The sequence below is a fragment of the Podarcis tiliguerta genome (genome assembly GCF_965153285.1).
Source record: "Podarcis tiliguerta genome assembly, chromosome: 13".
NCBI classification, from domain to species: Eukaryota; Metazoa; Chordata; class Lepidosauria; order Squamata; family Lacertidae; genus Podarcis; species Podarcis tiliguerta.
The window spans coordinates 282,229-304,724 of record NC_139546.1 but is presented as its reverse complement, the minus strand read 5'-3'; the positions used below and the strand labels follow the sequence as shown (position 1 = coordinate 304,724).

The following is a 22,496-nucleotide window of genomic DNA, read 5'->3' as shown; positions in this document are numbered from 1 at the left end:
GCAGAAGAATCAGCCCGTGAAGGAGGAGCCTCTGGAATGTTTTTACTGCACTTCTGTTGCATTTGGGATGCATGTTTATATGTTGCAAGTCACTTTATTGAAAGGTAGTCCTAATTATTCTAAAAGAAGAAGGAAGCCTCCTGAGAATGCATCCAGAAGCAAATGGTATTTAAAACTAATTACTCCTTGGTACATGCAAAGGGAAACATCAGACAGCTGTAAGAACTTGATTCCATAGACATGCTGGCCATACATCTTTTTTTCTTTTTTTTTTTAACCCAAAATTCTGAATAGAATAATAATTGTTGCCTTTGCACATTATGGGTAACTCAGAGCAACATTCTGAGAGGCAGTGTGGTGCTGTGGATTAAGGGTAACAAGTTTGAAGAGCTTCCCTTTGGGGCAAGGGCTGTAGCTCATTGGCAGAAACCTGTTTTGCATGCAGATCCCCAGTTCAATCCCAGACATCTCCAGGTAGGACTGGGAAAAATCCCAGCCTGAAACCCAGGACAGCTGCTGCCAGTCTATGTAGATAGCACTGAGCTAGATGCACACCAGGGTCCGAGTCCATATAAGGCAGCTGCTGCTGTTTCTATGAAATATTTCAGGTGTTCCACGTATAGCTCTTGTGGCAGTGACCCAGCAGTGCTTTATTCAGCTAAGCAGAATCAACAAATCTTTCAGATGCCAGCCAGGTCTGTGGCACTTGGCAGGTCACATCTCAGCTACCAGGCAGGGAGGATTGGGGATCATTTGGGCACTTTATCAGAAGTGATGGTAAATGTTAGTAGGTCAGCTGAAATGGTAGACATGCCTAACCTTTTGTGCTTTCATGAAACAGCTGCTGCTGTTTCAGGCACCCTCTCTCTTCCAGATGCTATGGCACTTGCAGTTGGTATGCGAGTAGGTTTCCCCTCTTTGCTCTCTTTACCAAACAGGTGAGGAGGCAGCCAGGTTTCCTTGCTGATGGTGCCACTCCTTTGGAAACTCACCTCCTAGAGAAGCCCACCTGGTCCCCACTCCCTCACAAGGGTTAGGAAGCTGGTGGACATCCTTCTTATGTTCTCTGTCCTGGTTGTAATGTTTTGTTATTGTTCTCCAGCTGCTGTTTTCCTGGTACGTGGTGCTGGTTTGGTTGATATTGTCTATATTTCAGCTCCATAAGCATTCTTGAGTACCTAATGATAATGAAAGACAGGGATGTAGTTCCCTATTGCCCATTTGATTTCAAGGATAAACCAAAGGAAGGGGTGGGAAATGTTTACCAGTTAAGGTGCTCTGTAGGTCAAATAATAGCAATTTGCTGGTTGCCTGCCACATGAATGCTAGTTTTACCCTTCTCAGCTCAGCATTCCTCACTAGAACAATTTCTGGGTTTTTTGTTTATAAGTTGACAAAATTTAAAAGCAGATAAAAGTTTTGATTTCATCATTGTCAGATTTTCTGCTGATCTCTTGAGAGCTGCTCAGATTGTTTCTAAAGTATGTGCTACAATATTCTTGCAGGAAATGTAAAAATCAAATATTTTCTCTCATTGGAGAAAAGTTAGCTTTGTAGAAGAAAATTTAACATGAACCACTACAGCGTTAAAGTAGCTTTCCATGAGCCTTTAAGTTAGGCTTCCTCAACCTCAGCCCTCCGGATGTTTTGAGACTACAATTCCCATCATCCCTGACCACTGGTCCTGCTAGCTAGGGATCATGGAAGTTGTAAGCCAAAAACACCTGGAGGGCCGAGGTTGAGGAAGCCTGCTATAAGTCTTTTAAATGCAACCAAGACTAACGCTGGATTTTACATCAGGAACCATTTGGCAATCAACTCCTTGTTAGCACTCACAAGAGCCATTTCCAAATCAGCTTTGACTGCATTCTGGGTTGGCAATGTCACTTTCTAACTTGCACAAAGTGGAGCCATTTTTATGGGTTGGTGATTTTGGTAGTATATCCTCACTTTTCAGATGGGAGAACTGAGGTTTAGAGCAGTTAAGTGGAGGGCTGATCAGTACGTAAGGTTTGAATGTGAGACTCCTACCTGCCCCAAGAAGCATCTTATGCCTTTGGAAGGATGCAGAGGGAGTGTCACGGATTTTTTGAGGGGCTGGTAGTAAAGGTGCAGTGAAGCTGTGCTTACAGCTGGGAAATTAGCGCCAGGCAGGAAAATGGACTTGCCATTCATGGTGACCTTGGACAATTTGTTTTAGTCATGCTTTATCCTACATTCTCCTTTTAAAAGACATTACCAGCCTTCATAACAATACATCATCCCCACCCCCTTTTTGGTTAAGGAACATTCTTGGAGATGTTAACTAATGTTTTACGCCGTAGTGTAAACCCAGTCTGTGCCAAACAATGAGTGGCTAGTGTTTGACTGCCAAGGAATTTGGAGGAGAGAACTGTGTTTGTGTTCTCCAGAAAGGCCTTAGGGGCTGCTCTTTGGGCTGGCCCGAGGGAGTATGCGCAGCAACGGGCTGATATGTGCTTATGCTGGAACCCCTTTGTGGGAGACTTCCCCATTCCACTGGATCTCATGCCTAGCTGACACACACATAGCAGGTGAGCTGGTAAAGACTTGCGGACCATACGTCATCAGAGTGCAGGAAGAGATTTTCTCTTGGGAAAACCAGCATATCAGGAAGAAACCTAGTGTGGTACTTAAGTAAGTTTTACTCAGAGTAGAAACGTTGAAATGAATGGATGAGACTAAGTTTTACAGTTAGTGAAGCTTACTTGAATATCACTCCTAGACTAGAGGTCATCTTCCTGCTGCCTGTTCAGCCTGGTTTTGCATGCAAATCAGCTGCTGCCATCTTTATCTCAAATTCCAGCTGTTTCTTGCCAGGGCAGGCTAGACAAGAGAGGTGTGAAAAGGCCTGAGTGTCTCCAGGAAGTAGTGTGCAAGATCTTGGTATTCAAGTAAGCCATCTGTGGTCAGGGATAATCTGGGTCTTCCTCCAGCTGCAAGGTTTCAGACCCATGTGTTAAGCCATCTGGTTACTTGCTTCTAAACATCAGCCCAGGGAATGCTTGTGTCAGGTTAGATAATAAAATTTCCAGTTCTAATTCCAGCTTCTCCATGCATTCAGAGAGCACACTCGCTTTTAATTTTACCAAATTGAACTGCCCTGTCCTCCCAGTTCCTGCTTCATCATTTCATAAAGCTTCCTCTGATCTTAAAGCAAACACCATCTCTTTGCAGGCCTGCCACCCGCTTGGTGAGGTGACCTTTACAAGCCTGAGGTTGGCAGTCTTGTACTGCAGAATCAGGTATGCAGACACCTTTGTTTCCATGTGAACCTTTGGAGCAGCACTTTGATGCCATCGGGTGCCTCTGAACCTGTGAAAAGGGTGCACCAACCTGGTATTCATTGCAGATGAGGATTCTGCATCATTCTGCTTCTGCCAGCCACCTGGAGATGGCTTCCTGAATACCTTGAAATGTCAACCTTCTCCATTTGCCATGAGGCCTGTCCCATCAGGTGCACTCCACTCCACCTCCTTGACTTCATACCATATGAATTTTAACCCTTCCTTTTCACCTGGCCCTTCCCCTTCTCGTTCAGATGGACTGCACTTTGAGTGCCCCACCAGCAGCATTTTGAACAAAAAAGGAGCCTTCTGGATCTGGCCAGCAGCCCATCCAGTCCACCATGCTTCTTTGACAGTAGCCAACCAGATGCCTCAGTGGGAACCCCATAAGCAGGGTATAAGCACAAGCATTCTCTCCCTCCTGTGGTTTCCTGCAACAGGAACATAGCCATCCTGGCTAGTATCCATTGAAAGCCCTCTCTTTCATGAATTTGTCAAGTCCTCTTTTAAAGCCATTTCCTGTGGGAGAGAGTTCCATAGTTTATGCGCTGTGTGAAGAAGGACTTTTCTGTCTGCGAAACTTAAGTGCAAGTGAGTGTGTGCTTTGCTGGCCTTACTGCTTTCTCTCCTTTGAGCCCTTTCAGTTTTGAGCTTTGTTGATAGGGTTGATTTCATTTCTCTATTATATCTCTTCTGATTTTATGTTTGTGGCATCCAGTCTAAACCTTTTGCAAGATAGGCCACAAAATCATAAGGAATACCACCACTGCTGCATACAACAAGCAAAATGTTTGTTGATACTAAATGTTCATGGCTCCACAAAAGTGATGTCACTTGCAGGATGCTGTGGGACAGAAATACGTAACTTAGATTATTCTGGCAGCCTTCTGGTTGCATAGCAACCTTGGTATTATTAGCAGTGAGAGCATTCAGCTACATGGCACAAGAGTAGGTGGGATGTTTAGTTAGGTGTTGAGAAAAATGAGCTCTGCTTGCATCTCCTGCACTGCTTTAATAGAGCAGCAGAACTTGTTCTCCTAGTGCATGGAGATGAGAGAGACTGGCCTGTTGCAAGCTGTCAGAGTTTTGCATCTCTTTGGCTTGTGTGTGTTCCCAAACCTGCAACTGTCCTAGTTTGCTAATGACCAAGTAAGTCTCAAGGATCACTAAGGTCTCATCTCCTGTTCATCCCTTTGTGGTTTTTAGCAATAGTCCATAACATTTGCTGTTCTGTCACATCCACCTACATACCACAAGAGCAGGTGTGCGTATGTTCTTGGTGATTGCACTCTATTGATGGGGAACTCTCTGAAATCCTGGTCACACTACAGAGGGGGTGGGGGTAAAACTGTGCTCCTGGATTGTACCATTGCAGGCTGCCATTAGTAGGAGAGGCAGCTGCATATCTGAGCTCTTCCCACTCTTCCCAAATAAACTCACTCTGCACAGCAAACCAGCTTATTAAGCAAAAGGTTGGAGATGTTTTCCACATGCAAAGTGGTGTGTGTGTCTGTCTATAGTACATCCCCTGCAGTCTGAAATGGGACAGTCCAGGAATGTTTTGTCACCTCACTTGTGTAGACCAGGCTGGAGCCTGAGGGTTGGATCCAAGTAACTTCTGCTCAGAGTAGACTCACTAAAATTAATGGACCTGTTAGCCATGTTCATTAGTTTCAATGCATCTCCTCTTAGTAGGGCTGGTGATTTGGGGTGGTGCTGCATTTGTGTTTTAATTATTGTAAACAAGCCTTGGGACCTGGGGGTGAAGGATGCATAATAAATAGTAGTAGTAATAATAACAACTTTAAATGAGCCTTGTTTAAATGAACTGTGCTACTATCAGAACTCTTTCTAGCATGTCCAAAATACAAATGTAAGTCATGTTTAACTGTTGTGGTTTCCAGCTAAAGAGTTATAGCAGGGAGAAGTCTAGACACCTTCTTAAAATGACATTTGTAAGACTTTGTGGAGGGGGAACCCATGAATAAAGTCAATATTCCTTGTCAATATTTCCTAGACCCAGTGATGTTTCTGTGTCCTCTGCTGGATTTCAGAGACAAGGGATATTCAACTGGATGGCTTAAGTTTGGAGTATCTGATGCTTCAGACATAGAGGATATTGGGAGTCCACACTTTAGGCAAAGGAAGGAGAGTGGCTCATTGGCAGAGCATGTGCTGTGCATGCAGAAGGACGCAGGCTCAATCCTCAGCTTCTCTGGATGGGGCTGACAAGGTCCCTTGCCTGGAGAACCACCCCTGGGCAGTACAAATAGAACAGGCTAGAGGCACCAAAGATCTGGCTTGGTATAAGAGAGCTTCCCATGTACCCACAATGGTGTCCCAGCACCCTGTCAGGGCTCCAAGGCACACCTTTTAGACTGCTTCCTTCTTGGCCCTTCCCCCCACCCTGCCCTTGAAATGCTGGCTACCCCAAGCCACTCATGTGCTGGGGTTCAGAGGGTTGGGCTGGTGGCTGCACTGGCTCCTTCTCCTCTCTGCCTCTACAGAGGAGTCATCAGCTACAGAAAAATGCTGTGTCTTCATGCTGTGGGAAATCTTCCAGATAACTGCCATGGCTGGTGAGGTCAGCTGGGATAGGATCCTGCTCAGTTCTAGGAACTGTTTATCTGTTGCTGCAGCAGCAAACGTTAGGGGAGAGGAAGGTGTCTCTCACTCAGGAAATTGCTCTGCCTAACGCCATCTCCACATTGGACAGGGGTTCTTCACCGGGTCTAGAAGAAGGCATTGGGCCATGTTCAGATCCTTGTGGGCAAAGTTAACCTATCCAGTAGTGAGTATTTGGAAATGGTGCTTGGATTTTGTGTGTGTGTGTCTTGGTGTGCTTTCTGGGGAGCAATATGTGGATTTTGCCTTTACATTTCTGTGTGGTCAGTAAACTTTTTAAAGGAAATATGTGCCTGTTCTGTATCACTCAGTTTCCCACGCGCATCTGGTTGGCCACTGTGAGAACAGGAGGCTGGGCATGAGTACTCTGTTAGCCCTCTGCTCATTTGGAGTGGAGACAGGAAACCTTGAGTAAAGTGACATTAAAATTGTCACCTGATTAAAATGTTGTGGTCAGTCTAATCACTTAAATATGTACATGTGTAAAAGCAATAGTTCTGTTTTATAGAATGCCCTTGGAGCAGCCTTCCCCCACCTAATGCCCTTCGGATGTTCTGGCCTGCAACCTGCATTAGCACCAGCCGGCATGGTTGTCTGGGAGTTGCAGTCCAAAACATTTGGAGGGCAGGAACCAAGATGGAGTAGGCTGACAACTTGGAGGCCTTTTTTACAATGCAAAGGGAAACAGGCCACGTCTGCCTGCTGTGCCATCCTTTCTTTTTAAAAATTCATTGCATCAAAAATAGATTTAAAGAACACATTGAGTAATTGAGGGCACATTTTTAGTCAGTGAAAGGGTTTTTAATCCATCTAGCTAAACATTGCAGCCATGGAACTGCAGGCACTCCTAAAGCTGTGCTGGTAGAAGGGGGTTGCTTGTTTTCCAGGCACAAGCTGCACGGGTTGACTGTGAAAGGAGGCTTGCTAGTAGCTAGTCACCAGGTTACCGGGGTTGCCTCTGGCAGTTCAAGCACTTTGCAAAAGTTGGTGGTTGTCTTACTTTAGGGTTGCAGGTGGCCCATAGCTTTTTAGGAAGGCTGGAGAAAGTTATCAGGGCAGGGGCATACTTTTGTAGTTGCACTGAAGCCAAAAGTGTATCCCAGAGACTGCCTCTCTGTGCCCCATCTTGGTATATCTGATCTCCCTCTGAGAGAAATTCCAATCCATCCACTGACTTAGAAACTAGGATGTGTGTGGACAAACATTTGTGAGAGTGGCTGGATTTCCTTTTTCTGAAAATTCACCCCAACCTGAGCCTAGCTAAGAGGTGCATGAGGGTTGGTGTATTTTAGCTGATTGATTGGTTGTGTGTCATGTTTTCAGTGGGATAGTGTGGAGACCAGAACTGTATTTAACTAAGCAGGCACCAAGGATTATTTGCTGCTCCTTGAATGCATCATGTGAATTCTGGTGAGTAGTTACATTGCAAGGCAGTGACATAGAAGACTGCTACAGGTCTAGGGGAGCTATTGCTCAGCAACTTGGCTATGGGCAGGGCACCTTGAACTCGTCATACGACTGCTTCTGTATGGTGAGGAAATTTCTGTGTTCTTAGGTTGCCTTTGTGATGACTTTTGCTTGCAGTCGTTAAGAACTGCTGGCTTAAAGAGCAGCCTGAACATCAGACTCTTTCATAGAATCATAGAATCATAGAATCATAGAGTTGGAAGAGACCACAAGGGCCATCGAGTCCAACCCCCTGCCAAGCAGGAAACACCATCAGAGCACTCCTGACATATGGTTGTCAAGCCTCTGCTTAAAGACCTCCAAAGAAGGAGACTCCACCACACTCCTTGGCAGCAAATTCCACTGTCGAACAGCTCTTACTGTCAGGAAGTTCTTCCTAATGTTTAGGTGGAATCTTCTTTCTTGTAGTTTGTATCCATTGCTCCGTGTCCGCTTCTCTGGAGCAGCAGAAAACAACCTTTCTCCCTCCTCTATGTGACATCCTTTTATATATTTGAACATGGCTATCATATCACCCCTTAACCTCCTCTTCTCCAGGCTAAACATGCCCAGCTCCCTTAGCCGATCCTCATAAGGCATTGTTTCCAGGCCTTTGACCATTTTGGTTGCCCTCCTCTGTACACGTTCTAGTTTGTCAGTGTCCTTCTTGAACTGTGGTGCCCAGAACTGGACACAGTACTCCAGGTGAGGTCTGACCAGAGCAGAATACAGTGGCACTATAACTTCCCTTGATCTAGATGCTATACTCCTATTGATGCAGCCCAGAATTGCATTGGCTTTTTTAGCTGCCGCGTCACACTGTTGGCTCATGTTAAGTTTGTGGTCAACCAAGACTCCTAGATCCTTTTCACATGTACTGCTCTCAAGCCAGGTGTCACCCATCTTGTATTTGTGCCTCTCATTTTTTTTGCCCAAGTGCAATACTTTACATTTCTCCCTGTTAAAATTCATCTTGTTTGTTTTGGCCCAGTTCTCTAATCTGTCAAGGTCGTTTTGAAGTGTGATCCTGTCTTCTGGGGTGTTAGCCACCCCTCCCAGTTTGGTGTCATCTGCAAATTTGATCAGGATGCCCTTGAGTCCATCATCCAAGTCGTTGATAAAGATGTTGAATAAGACCGGGCCCAAGACAGAACCCTGTGGCACCCCACTAGTCACTCTTCTCCAGGATGAAGAGGAACCATTGATGAGCACCCTTTGGGTCCGGTCAGTCAGCCAGTTACAAATCCACTGAGTGGTAGCATAGTCAAGACCGCATTTTACCAGCTTCTTTACAAGAATATCATGGGGCACCTTGTCAAATGCCTTGCTGAAATCAAGGTAGACTACATCCACTGCGTTCCCTTCATCTACCAGGCTTGTAATTCTGTCAAAAAATGAGATCAGGTTAGTCTGACATGACTTATTTTTCAGAAATCCATGCTGACTATTGGTGATCACAGCATTCCTTTCTAGGTGCTCACAGATTGTTTGCTTAATGATCTGCTCCAGAATCTTCCCTGGTATTGATGTTAGACTGACTGGGCGGTAATTATTTGGGTCCTCTCTTTTCCCCTTTTTGAAAATAGGGACAACATTTGCCCTCCTCCAGTCTGCCGGGACTTCGCCTGTTCTCCAGGAATTCTCAAAGATGACTGCCAGTGGTTCTGAGATCACATCTGCCAGTTCTTTTAATACTCTTGGATGCAGTTCATCTGGCCCTGGAGACTTGAATACATCTAAACTAGCCAAGTATTCTTGTACTATCTCCTTAGTTATTCTGGGCTGTGTTTCCTCTGCTGAATCATTTCCTCCAAATTCTTCAGGTCGGGCATTGTTTTCTTTATTGGAGAAGACTGAGGCAAAGAAGGCATTGAGGAGTTCAGCCCTTTCTGTGTCCCCTGTTTGCATTTCAGATAGGGGCAAATTGTGTTTTTACTACTGGGGGGGGGGGGGCAGAGTGGCTGCGGCAACCTAGTCAGATGGGTGACATATAAATAATAAATTGTTATTGTTATATAAACCTTTTCACCAGCCACAGTCCCAACTGCAGCATAGATATTCTGAAAAAGGGGTGTATGGGTGGGTGGGGGTGTTTGTTTCTCACATACGTCACAGACTTGGGCTTTTTATTTTATTTTTTATTTTATTTTACAAAGTTTGTGATCAACCTGTGGAAGGAATTTGCAATCAAATGCTACCAGCTGAAATGCAAAGGATAAGAGAGAGAGAGAGAGAGAGAGAGAGAGCGCCATTTTGCCACCAGAAGGTGCCAGCCTGTGTCTGTACCAGTCCTCTTACTTTATGTGGACAACATGGACCCACCAAGAAACAGCCTATAGCAGAAGTGTGCAACTCAGCCTTGCATCTATGTGCCCCCCAACCACAAACTGGGGTGCAACTCTTTCAAATGTTTTGCCTGGAGGATTTTTTGGGGTGTCTCTTGACACTTCCCATCATTGGTAGAAGAATTTCCATAGCACATTTTGATGTCTAAAGATAGAATAGAATCATAGAATCATAGAGTTGGAAGAGACCACAAGGGCCATCGAGTCCAACCCCCTGCCAAGCAGGAAACACCATCAGAGCACTCCTGACATATGGTTGTCAAGCCTCTGCTTAAAGACCTCCAAAGAAGGAGACTCCACCACACTCCTTGGCAGCAAATTCCACTGTCGAACAGCTCTTACTGTCAGGAAGTTCTTCCTAATGTTCAGGTGGAATCTTCTTTCTTGTAGTTTGGATCCATTGCCCCGTGTCCGCTTCTCTGGAGCAGCAGAAAACAACCTTTCTCCCTCCTCTATGTGACATCCTTTTATATATTTGAACATGGCTATCATATCACCCCTTAACCTCCTCTTCTCCAGGCTAAACATGCCCAGCTCCCTTAGCCGTTCCTCATAAGGCATCGTTTCCAGGCCTTTGACCATTTTGGTTGCCCTCCTCTGGACATGTTCCAGTTTGTCAGTATCCTTCTTGAACTGTGGTGCCCAGAACTGGATACAGTACTCCAGGTGAGGTCTGACCAGAGCAGAATACAGTGGCACTATTACTTCCCTTGATCTAGATGCTATACTCCTATTGATGCAGCCCAGAATTGCATTGGCTTTTTTAGCTGCCGCGTCACACTGTTGGCTCATGTCAAGTTTGTGGTCAACCAAGACTCCTAGATCCTTTTCACATGTACTGCTCTCAAGCCAGGTGTCACCCATCTTGTATTTGTGCCTCTCATTTTTTTGCCTAAGTGCAATACTTTACATTTCTCAAAATTCATCTTGTTTGTTTTTGCCCAGTTCTCTAATCTGTCAAGGTTATTTTGAAGTGTGATCCTGTCCTCTGGGGTGTTAGCCACCCCTCCCAGTTTGGTGTTGTCAGGGGTTCAGGAGCAGAGTCACAGGAGAGGGAGGAAATGGAGAGCGAGGGGGAGGAGTCCGAAGGAAATGTCAGCGATGACAGCAGTCCGAGGTCTCTGAGTCTCTCCAGTGACTCGGAGGATTCACAGAAAGGGGCCCCCATAGTCAGGGCAAGGGGAGTGCCCAGGGGGACACCTCGGGAAGAAGGGGCCAGAGGGGACTCAGAGAGTAGCAGCTGGAAATCCGGACCAGCGTCCCCCCCAGAGTGCAGTAGGGGGGAGGAGTCCCAGGCATCGGGATCAGGTGGCGCGCGGGCAGAGGGAGAACGTGAGGCAGGAGTGACCACACCCTCGTCAGGGAGCGAGGAAACGGTCATCAGGAAAGTTAAATGCGCGCGCGCGCGCCAAGTTCAAATGTACAGGAGGGCGGCAAGGTGGGCAGCCCGGGTAGGGAGCCAGGTCCTAAAGCCCGCCGAAGAGAGGGGGAGGAGTCAGAGGGGTCAACGTCTGCGTCAGAAGAGTCCAGGAGGGAGGAGACCCCGGGGGGTAGTAGGACCCAGAGGAAGAGAGAGAGAAGGAAGAGGTGGAGTAAGATTAGAGTCTTAAACTGGTGCACAGGGGGCGGAGACTCAGACGGAGCTTCGCCGGTCTAGAGTCCAGACGTAGAGCTGGGACGCTGAGGCTTGGAAATGGAGACTATTCTTCAATAAAGACTTTGATACTTTACTACCGGCTAGCGTTGGTCCTTGGTGAGCTGGGACCAGGAGCCAGCTCTGACAGGTGTCATCTGCAAATTTGATCAGGATGCCCTTGAGTCCATCATCCAAGTCGTTGCTAAAGATGTTGAATAAGACCGGGCCCAAGACAGAACCCTGTGGCACCCCACTAGTCACTCTTCTCCAGGATGAAGAGGAACCATTGATGAGCACCCTTTGGGTTCGGTCAGTCAGCCAGTTACAAATCCACTGAGTGGTAGCATAGTCAAGACCGCATTTTACCAGCTTCTTTACAAGAATATCATGGGGCACCTTGTCAAATGCCTTGCTGAAATCAAGGTAGGCTACATCCACTGCGTTCCCTTCATCTACCAGGCTTGTAATTCTGTCAAAAAACGAGATCAGGTTAGTCTGACATGACTTATTTTTCAGAAATCCATGCTGACTATTGGTGATCACAGCATTCCTTTCTAGGTGCTCACAGACTGTTTGCTTAATGATCTGCTCCAGAATCTTCCCTGGTATTGATGTCAGACTGACTGGGCGGTAATTATTTGGGACCTCTCTTTTCCCCTTTTTGAAAAAAGGGACAACATTTGCCCTCCTCCAGTCTGCCGGGACTTCGCCTGTTCTCCAGGAATTTTCAAAGATGACTGCCAGTGGTTCTGAGATCACATCTGCCAGTTCTTTTAATACTCTTGGATGCAGTTCATCTGGCCCTGGTGACTTGAATACATCTAAACTAGCCAAGTATTCTATTTGTTTGAATTCCTCTTTGGTGGTTCCCCCCCTTTTCCATTTTTTGTGCACATCCTTTTTTAATCTTAACTCTGTTAAAAGTTCTTTAGATAGCCACCCTGGCTTCTTTAGGCACCTTCCATGTTTCCGTCTCATTGGTATTGCCTGAAGTTGTGCTTTTACTATCTCCCTCTTAACAAACTCCCAGCCATCATGAACTCCCTTTCCTTTTAGTGTTACTGTCCATGGGATCTCACCCAGCACTTCCCTAAGTTTTATGAAGTCGGCTTTCTTAAAGTCAAGAAATTGAGTCCTAGTATGCTTGGCTGTTCCTTTCCGCTGTATAGTAAACTTCAGAAGAGCATGATCACTCGCGCCTAATGATCCTTCCACTTCTACCCCACTAACCAGGTCATCAACATTGGTTAGGACCAGATCTAAAATGGCTGTTCCTCTTGTTGCTTCTCCCACTTTCTGGACAATGAAGTTGTCTGCAAGGCCAGTGAGGAATCTGTTTGACCTTCTGCTCTTGGCTGAGTTTGACATCCAACAAATATCTGGGTAATTGAAGTCCCCCATTACTACTATCTCCCTTCCTTTTGCATGCTTGGCCATCTGTTCCAGGAAGGCATCATCTATGTCCTCCGTTTGGCTTGGGGATCTATAGTAAACTCCCACAATGAGGTCACTGTTATTCTTCTCTCCCTTAATATTGACCCAAATGCTCTCACTTTGGCTTTGAGGTTCTAAATCTTGGATCTCTTCACAGGTATACATATCCCTGACATATAATGCCTCCTCCTTTCTTGTCTGGTCTGTTTCTCTGAAATAGATTGTATCCCTCCATTATTACATTCCAATCGTGGGACTTATCCCACCAGGTTTCAGTGATGCCTATTATGTCATATTTAGTTTGCTGTACCAAGAGCTCAAGCTCATCTTGTTTATTTCCCATGCTTTGTGCATTAGTGTACAGACATTGAAGTCCATTAATCTTTCATGACACAGTCATGGGTTACACATTCAAGCTGTCCCTTTAGCAGACTTTTTACTCACAGGAGGAGTGTTAAAAATGTAGATTTTTCATTGTTCTCCATTTCAACATTTACTGGGTTTTTTAAATTCCCATTGCTGATGGTGAGTGTGGTGAGTAACCAGGCTCCTGTCCAGCGGACTAGTTAGCGAGTTTCACTCAGAAGCTCCTGTAGGTTCACATGGCCTGCTCTGGCCAGCTGACTGCAGGGCCTTCTTTTGGTGGTGTGGCTCCCGACCTCACACCCTGCATGTTCCAGCAGGTATTTAATGTGTCGCATAAATAACATGTGGTGGTTGTATGCCTCAAGATATTCATTGAGGTGGAGGTTCTAAACTCTTTCCCCAAGACTGAGTCTAGAAACAAAAATGTTGTACCACGGAGTCTCCATTACCTTAGTAGAGCAGCTGTACTAATACACTGGAAACTTTCATATGGTTTGGGTCAAGTAGTTTAGAGCATTCCACAGTTTCTCACAATCCAAATCAGTTCTCTCTATTTCTTATTTTTCCAACCTTAAATTTAGTTCTCCACATTCTTGCAACAATTTGAACTTTTCTTTTAGAAGAAGCTCATGAAAGTTCATCAGCATTTCGGTGTGAATTTATCTGAATACATTCTGTATGCAATTGTGCCCAATTCATGCATACCAATTTCCCCGGCCTAACACAATGCATTTCACTAATCTGTGCAGCTTTTATCTGCACTTTTGGACACATTACTTGGCTAGGGAACTATACTGGAATATTTTTAAAGAAATGCACATTTCAAGGGATGGTTGTGATTTGAGTCACATTTGATTTGGAATATGGGAGTTTGGCCAGTTTGTCTTTAAATGCAGACTAAATAGAATTTCTCCCCCTCCCGACATCCAGGGCTTTTCTCACAATAAGCCTTTTTCCCCTACCTGTGTTGCCCAGCCAGAAGCTCTTCTGAATTTTCCCTGTGGGTCAATGCAAAGTCACCCCGCTTTGGAGAGAGGAGAGCCCCAATCCATCAGGATGTTGGAGAGCCAGTGTGGTGTAGTGGTTAAGAGTGGTAGACTCCTAATCTGGGGAACCGGGTTCGCGTCTCCACTCCTCCACCTGCAGCTGCTGGGTGACCTTGGGCCAGTCACACTTCTCTGAAGTCTCTCAGCCCCACTCACCTCACAGAGTGTGTGTTGTGGGGGAGGAAGGGAAAGGAGAATGGTAGCCGCTTTGAGACTCCTTAAAGGGAGTGAAAGGCGGGATATCAGACTCTTCTTCTGGCACAAGAACCCATAGATTATGGTCTGGTGAAGCTTACAATGACTCAAACAAGGGGTTTGATTGTGCTTCTGAGTGGAAGGTGCCTTTCCAGTGAGCACAAGAATTTTTAAAGCAAATATTTAAAGGTCTTCTGTGGCTTCTGTTGGACAACAACCCAGAGGACACCATGGCAAAGCTGTCCACTGGACAAGTTCTTACTCAAGTTCTGCCTTGTCTCACCAGTAGCCACTTGGTCTGGTCTCAACTAAGACTTTAACCTGGGTTCTGGGATCTGAGTAGATCTCCAGGGCTTAAACAGAGAGCCTCCTTGTTTGTGGCTGGGACTTGCCCTCCTGAGCTACCCCTGGCTGTACTTTCTCGCAGTGTCCTCAGGCACAGAAAGGAGTCTGTGTCTGTGTTGTAAAGGTCCCTGCCATTAGCAGTGCACTAGTTGGAATCCTTTGGAGTGGCCACTCTTGGTGTGTGTTGTTAGCAAATCACTCCTCTGTTGCTAACATTGTGGCTGGTGTGTCACATGTCTGTGTTTACTTCCCTGAGCTGGGAAGGTTCTGAGGACGGAAGAGTGTGGCCAGCCAGCAGCTGAGCTTGAGGACCCTGGCAGTGCTTGAAGAACCTCCTCCTGTGTTTACTTCCCTTCTAGAGGGATGCTGATGGCAGGACTGAGAGCAAATCAAATAACTTTTTTGGGTTTCAGAGGGCCTTGGCAAAGGAAGCACATAGTTCTTTTTTAATGAAAAGCGATTGTCATGATAGGCTGGGTGAAAGGGACCAGAATCATTTGGTGGCTGGAATGGAACTGCATAAAACAAAGGGCTTTTATTGGGCTGACCTAGCTTTATTCTGCTCTTTTGCTTTGCTGTCTCCATTAATTAACATGTACCATATTATTTTTCAATAGCTTTGCCTGTTGGTAGTGACCTAATCGTGGCACAGTTGCCAAGCGAGAGAGAGAGAGCAGGCCTGTGATGGGCATTCCGTAAACAAAAGGGGTTGGGCAAGATAAGAAGGACCTTGAACAGGTTAGCCCAGGGGTCAGCAAACTCTTTCAGCCACTGTCCCTCAGACCTTTGGAGGGCCAGACTATATTTTTTTTTTTGGGGGGGGGGGGAATGAACAAATTCCTATGCCCCACAAATAACACAGAGATGCATTTTAAATAAAAGCACACATTCTACTCATGTAGAAACACGGAGATTGCCGGACCACCTGCGGGCCGGATTGAGAAGGCATAGACAAGAAGGTGCTGTTAGAATCTCAGTAAGTTAAAAAGTAGAGAAGTAAAAAAGGAAAAATTACTTCCCTGGGTGAAGTAATTTTCCTTTAATTGTCAAATAATTCTGTGTACATTGCGGCAGCCTTTGGCTATGTGCAATAAAACTGACTGAGACTGAGATTGAGAAGGCGATTAGGCCGGATCTGGCCCCCGGGCCTTAGGTTAGCCAAACAGAAAATAAAAATGTATAAAGTGAGAGAAAGGAACACTCAGTACCAGATTTTGGGGTGTTCACTGGTTTCTTTAACCAGCTTTGTCTAGGCAAGATGAGTCTATGCACTGTTTCCTAAGAGGAAAATTTGGCACATTTTGTGAGAGAACCCTGCTATTTTTCTGTGAGTCCTTCTAACTCTTTTCCCGCATGGTGCAAGAAGGCTGACCCAGGAGCCCCACCCCCATTACTCTTCCTGGGAATCCCCTCTGACTTTCTAGTCAAGGATGCTCATAGCCCTCACACAGCAACAATACCTAGAGCAGTTTAAGTGACACCAGGTTTCAGCCTCCTTGAAAGTTGTCCTTTTAAAGGTGACTTCCCCATATTTTTGGCCCTTTGCTGTGGGGCTGTTTATAAGAACAAGCAAGCAGCCATGGAACAAGGGTACACCTCTCAGTTTCTACAGATGATTCCCTATAGAAGGTGGGGGGTGGGATGCTTGGAAAGCCCCTTGGGGAGGCCACACCCTGCTAAGTGCCAGGAGGAAACAGGCATCACGACCCTTTATTCACCATCACTCCCTAGACCTGCTAGCTGTTCCTTGCCCTAGAAGGGGCTAATGCATGCTCTCCCCCCCCCCCTTGTGTGTTGCAGGATCAGCTGAAGCAGTGCTTTGGCAGGCCAGCTGCAGAAGCCAAGGACACCGACACGCTTGTGCAAGAGACGGACAGTCAGTATGGCACCTGGAGCGACCAGCGGCACAGTGTGGACAGGTGAGGCTCCTGGGGTGGCAACCCTGAGCAGCCAAGGTCCACGGATCCCTTTGTAAGGGAGAAGGGCCTGCTCCCACCTTGGAGTCAGGATTCACTTGGGATCTACCTTTCTCATTCCCAGTCTCTTACAATGGATGGGAGCTGGGCAGTGGCTCTTTCTGATCCCAGCACTTTTGCAATGGGCTTGAACCTTGGAAACTGAGCCCTTGATCTGTGTCCTTGGGCAGAGGTGCTTCCTCTAAGCTTCAGTTCCCCTTTTGCAAAGGGGGCAGAGCGAAGGCTGTATATCACAGGGGGCTTGGTAAGCAAGAGCTGTACAGAATTGCAGAACTGAGAGGCTTTTGAGCTTCTGGACTTGATTTCAGTAAGGCTTTTGACAAAGTCCCCAATGATATTCTTGTGAAAATGCTGGTAAAATGTAACTGTTAGGTGGATTTGTAGCTCGTTAACTGACCAAACCCAAGCAGTATTGGTTAATGGTTCCTTGTCATCCTGGAAAAAAGTGACAAGTGGGGTACCACTGGGTTCTATCTTGGGCCCATTGTTGTTCAATGTCTTTATAAACGACTTGGATGAAAGAATTGAGGGGATGCTCATCAAATTTGCAGATGGCACCAATCTGGGAGGGGGAGCTAATGCCACAGAAGACAGATTCAAAATTCAAAATTACCTCAACAGATTGGAGAACTGGGCACAAGCTAACAAAATGATTTTTAATAGGGACTATCTATATCTATATATCTATATCTATATCTATATCTATCTATATCATCTATATCTATATATATATCTATATGTATATCTATATCTATAGTCCCTATTAAATATATATAGTCCCTATTAAATATATAAATGAATTTTAATAGGGACTATATATATATATATGAACAAATTTTAACATAATCCCTACTGGATTATTAGAGAACTGGGCCAAAACAAACAAGATGAATTTTAACAGGGAGAAATGTAAAGTATTGCACTTGGGCAAAAAAAATGAGAGGCACAAATACAAGATGGGTGACACCTGGCTTGAGAGCAGTACATGTGAAAAGGATCTAGGAGTCTTGGTTGACCACAAACTTGACATGAGCCAACAGTGTGACGCGGCAGCTAAAAAAGCCAATACAGTTCTGGGCTGCATCAATAGGAGTATAGCATCTAGATCAAGGGAAGTAATAGTGCCACTGTATTCTGCTCTGGTCAGACCTCACCTGGAGTACTGTGTCCAGTTCTGGGCACCACAGTTCAAGAAGGACACTGACAAACTGGAACGTGTCCAGAGGAGGGCAACCAAAATGGTCAAAGGCCTGGAAATGATGCCTTATGAGGAACGGCTAAGAGAGCTGGGCATGTTTAGCCTGGAGAAGAGGAGGTTAAGGGGTGATATGATAGCCATGTTCAAATATATAAAAGGATGTCACATAGAGGAGGGAGAAAGGTTGTTTTCTGCTGCTCCAGAGAAGCGGACACGGGGCAATGGATCCAAACTACAAGAAAGAAGATTCCACCTAAACATTAGGAAGAACTTCCTGACAGTAAGAGCTGTTCAACAGTGGAATTTGCTGCCAAGGAGTGTGGTGGAGTCTCCTTCTTTGGAGGTCTTTAAGCAGAGGCTTGACAACCATATGTCAGGAGTGCTCTGATGGTGTTTCCTGCTTGGCAGGGGGTTGGACTCGATGACCCTTGTGGTCTCTTCCAACTCTATGATTCTATGATTCTATGATTCTATGGTAAGATGGTCACAAAATAGATTTCCAATTACACCCCCACCCCACGATTTCCCCCAACTTCCCTTTCTGGTTTATAACGTATTCACTTCTCCTGCATGTTATCTTATTCCCTAATATAGTAAAGTTAAGATTATACTTCATTATTATGTTCTATTTGTTGATTGTAAGTGTTTACTCAAACCCTACAAGTGAGTCCATTTCCTTATGTTGCTTCTGTATGTACATCATAAAAGGTTCTCAGTCTTTTTAAAAGTCAATATTGTCCTTATCTTTAGGTCTTTCAGTCAACTTCACCATTTCAGCATATTCCATCAGTTTTTCTTGCCATTGTTATTTCATTGGCATTTCATCGCCTTTCCACTTTTGAGCTAGTAAAATTTTAGCCACTGTTGTAGTATACATAAATATTTTTTTCTTGTCTTTTGGCAAATCTTGACCTAAAATGCCTAATAAGAAAGCTTCTGGTCTTTTAGCAAAGGTTATCTTAAACATTCTTTTCATTTTATTATAAATCATGTACCAATAGTTTTTAATTATTTTACAATTCCACCACATGTGATAAAACGTTCCTTCTTTTTCTTTACATTTCCAACACTTATTGGAGCTTGTTCTATACATTTTGGCTATTTTCGCTGGTGTAATAAACCATCAGTACACCATTTTCATATAATTGTCTTTTAACAATACACAATCAGTAAATTTTAAAGTTACTTTCCATAACTTTCCCCAGTCTTCCATTTGTATATTATGACCTATATTTTGTGCCCATTTAATCATTACCGATTTAACCTCTTCGTCTTTCGTCTCCCATTCTAACAATAAATTATACATTTTCTTTAAAAGTTTATTACTATCCTCTGTAATTTCTCTTTGGAATCTAGATATGGTATAACCGAATCCTTTCTTGTTATCTTCTTTAAAAACCTCATTTAGTTCGCAGTGTTGCAGACAAAGTCTCTAATCTCCTCATAATCCAGTTTCCATATTTATCCTTTTGATTGATATTCCCTCTGTTGGGGCAACCCACCAGGGCATTTTTTGTTATAATAAATCTTTATATTTCCCCCATACTTTTATTAATGATTTCCTAATTATATTGTTATGGAAGCCTTTATGTACCTTCCCTTTACTGTACCATAAATACACATTGCCAGCCAAATCTATTATCATGTCCTTCCAGGTCTAATAAATCAGTATTTTCTAATTTGACCCAATCCCGGATCCAAGTAACACAGCTCGCTTCATAATACAATTTAAAATCTGGAAGGGAGAATCCGCCTCTATCTTTAATATCTGTTAATATTTTATGTTTTATTTTCGGTTTCTTCCCTTTCCAAATAAATTTAGAAATACCTTTTTGCCATTTCTTGAAGCAGGCTGTGTTATTGTCTGGAATAAAAACAACATTTTTGGCAATGCGTTCATTTTAATTGCTGCAATTCTTCCTAATAATGATAGGTTCATTTTGCCCCATATTTCTAGATTCCTTTTTAACTCATTCCAACATTTTTCATAATTGTCTTTATAAATATTGATAATTCTAGTTGAGAGCCAGATCCCTAAATATTTCACTTTTTTATGAGTTTCTATTTCCATGGTTTGAAATAATTCCTTTTTATCTGCTTCTGTTAAGTTTTTAATTAATAACTTGGTCTTACTTTTATTTAATTTAAATCCTGCTACTTGCCCAAACTCCTAAATTTTTCTATCAGCCTCAAAAGAGAATTTTTGGGATCTTCAACTGTGATTACCAGATCATCTACATAGGCTTTCAATTTGTATGACTTTTTCCATACTTTTATTCCTTTAATATTTTCATCTGCCCTTATATTTCTCGCCAGGACTTCTAGGACCAAGGTGATAACGGGAATGTATTTTACATTCATCTGTTACCACCTAATTGACAATTAATTTCTTTTTTAGATTTGAATATATAGCTTGAATTCCTTTTCTGAACTCCCCCCCCCCCCCAATAAATTCTCAAGAGACATTGTCAAAGGTTTTTTCAGCATCTATAAACATTAATGCTGCTTGTTTTTCATTTCTCACTTCCAGGTATTCTATAATATCTATAATGTTTCTTATATTGTCTTTCATTTGTCTGCCTGGAAGGAATCCTACCTGGTCATGATGTATATACTCATTCATTACTATTTTCATCCTATTCATTCTAATTCTATAAATTATTAGCAAATAATTTATAATCATTATTTAATAATGAAATTGGTCTATAACTTTTCATTGATGCCACATTGGCATCTTATTTTGGAATCAAAGTTATATAAGCCTCTTTCCATGTCTCTTGGACTCTAATATTAAGATTTTATTCATTATTTCCTGTAATGGTATTACAGTTGATTATTTAATTTCTTATAATATTTTGCTGATAGTCTATTTGTTCCTGGCGATTTCCCTGTTTTTGCCTGCTTAATTGCATCTAATATTTCTTGTGTTGTTATCTGGGCATTTAGAATTTCTAATTTTTCTTCTTTAATTTTTGGTAAATTACTAGCTTTCAGATATTCATCTATATCCTTCCCCTTTTCACATCCTTTCCTATATAATTCTGTAAAATATTTAACAAAAGGCTTCCTAATTTCTTTTGAATTGTCTATATTTTTTCCATTTTATTTTATTTTATTTATGCTATTTTTTTGCTCGTTTTTATTCAACTGCCATGCTAATAATTTCCCTGGTTTATTTGCATATTCAAAATACTTTTATTTCATTCTTTTAATTTTCCACTCTATTTATTGATTGATGATCATTGAATATTGTGTTTGTAATAATTTTATTACTTGCTTTGTGGATTCTTTGTTTGGTTTGCATATTAGTTCTTTTTCTTTTTTCAATAATGCCTCTAATATTTCTCTCTTCTTTTTCTCTCTATTTCCTCCTATACGTATTTTGTTGGATAAATTAGTCCCTCATAACCGCTTTACTAGCATCCCATACTATCTGTGCTTTCGTACCCTTATTTAGGTTTAGCTCAAAATAGTCTCCAAATACCTTTTGTGCTTTTTTAAATTTTATTTTTAAATTGAATCTAATAAATCCTCATTTAATCTCCATCTAAAAGTGGATTGTATTTCATTTTGCATTTCTAAAAATAAAGGATTGTAGTCTGAGATTGTTCTTGGCATTATTTATATTTTCCTTACCTTCAGTTCTAATTCTTTAGACAGCCACATCGCATCTATCCTTGCACTGCTTTCATGCACTTTGAATGGAAAGTGAATTCCCTATCTAATAGATGTTTATTTCTCCAAATGTCTAGCAAATTTTAATTGCCCACCATCTCACAGAAGGTTTTTGGGAGTCAGTCCTGTTCAGTATCCTTCTTCCTAATCGTTCTATCCATTTACAATGACACGACTCCATTCAGATTACCCATCAATATCCTTTTCTGATCTGCGAAATCCATTAAATCAGTCTCTAATTTCTTATAAAAGTCCGGTTTTTTTATCAATAGGGGCATAGATTCCTATTAATAAAAATTGTTCGCCCTGCACCACGATCTGTACCACTATTACTCTTCCTTGGTCATCTTTAAAAATTTGTTTGGGCTCAAATTTTGATTTAATATAAAGGACCACTCCACTTTTTTTGATCTATCTGCTGTTATAAATTCCATTCCTAATGTTTTATTACTTAGGACTCTTTGGTATTTGCTTGCTATATGTGTTTCTTGAAGACAAACTATCTAAATTTTGTTTGAGAATTATATATTTTATTCCTTTTTATTTTATTATTTAAGCTGTTTACGTTCCAACTTAATACCTTTAAATTTGCCATTTTGTTTTACTGTTTGTTTTTCCCTACGACCTTGTCTAATACTCCCCTTTGTCTTGATTATATAAGTTATCTACATCCCCTCCTGTTGCTCCGCTTATTGGATCTCTGCCTGTCCCTCCTGCTGGTCCCATTGGATCTTGACCTGTCCCTCCTACCAGGCAGAGAGGGCCTAGTACTGTATATAGGTTATCAAATTGAAAATCTCTGCCATACTTTTGCCAGAATTCGTGTGCTTGATCTTCATTTGCCAATCTATATTTTTTGCTTTTGTATTTAAAGGAAATTCCTTCTGGGAATTCCCATCTGAAT

The 22,496-nt window shown here is 43.1% G+C and overlaps 1 protein-coding gene across 6 annotated transcripts in view; it reads left to right on the top strand.

The window, feature by feature from the left end:
- KIAA1671 overlaps positions 1-22,496 on the top strand; it is a 78,869-nt gene that overhangs the window by 30,277 nt on the left and 26,096 nt on the right. For all 6 annotated transcript variants that reach the window (XR_014503932.1, XM_083407329.1, XM_083407328.1 and 3 more), the window contains exon 2: positions 16,544-16,662. Coding sequence is in view for 5 of the 6 variants with exons in the window: in XM_083407329.1 (XP_083263455.1) it covers positions 16,544-16,662 (119 nt within the window). In the remaining variant the exon portion in view is untranslated. The remainder of the gene's footprint in view (positions 1-16,543; positions 16,663-22,496) is intronic.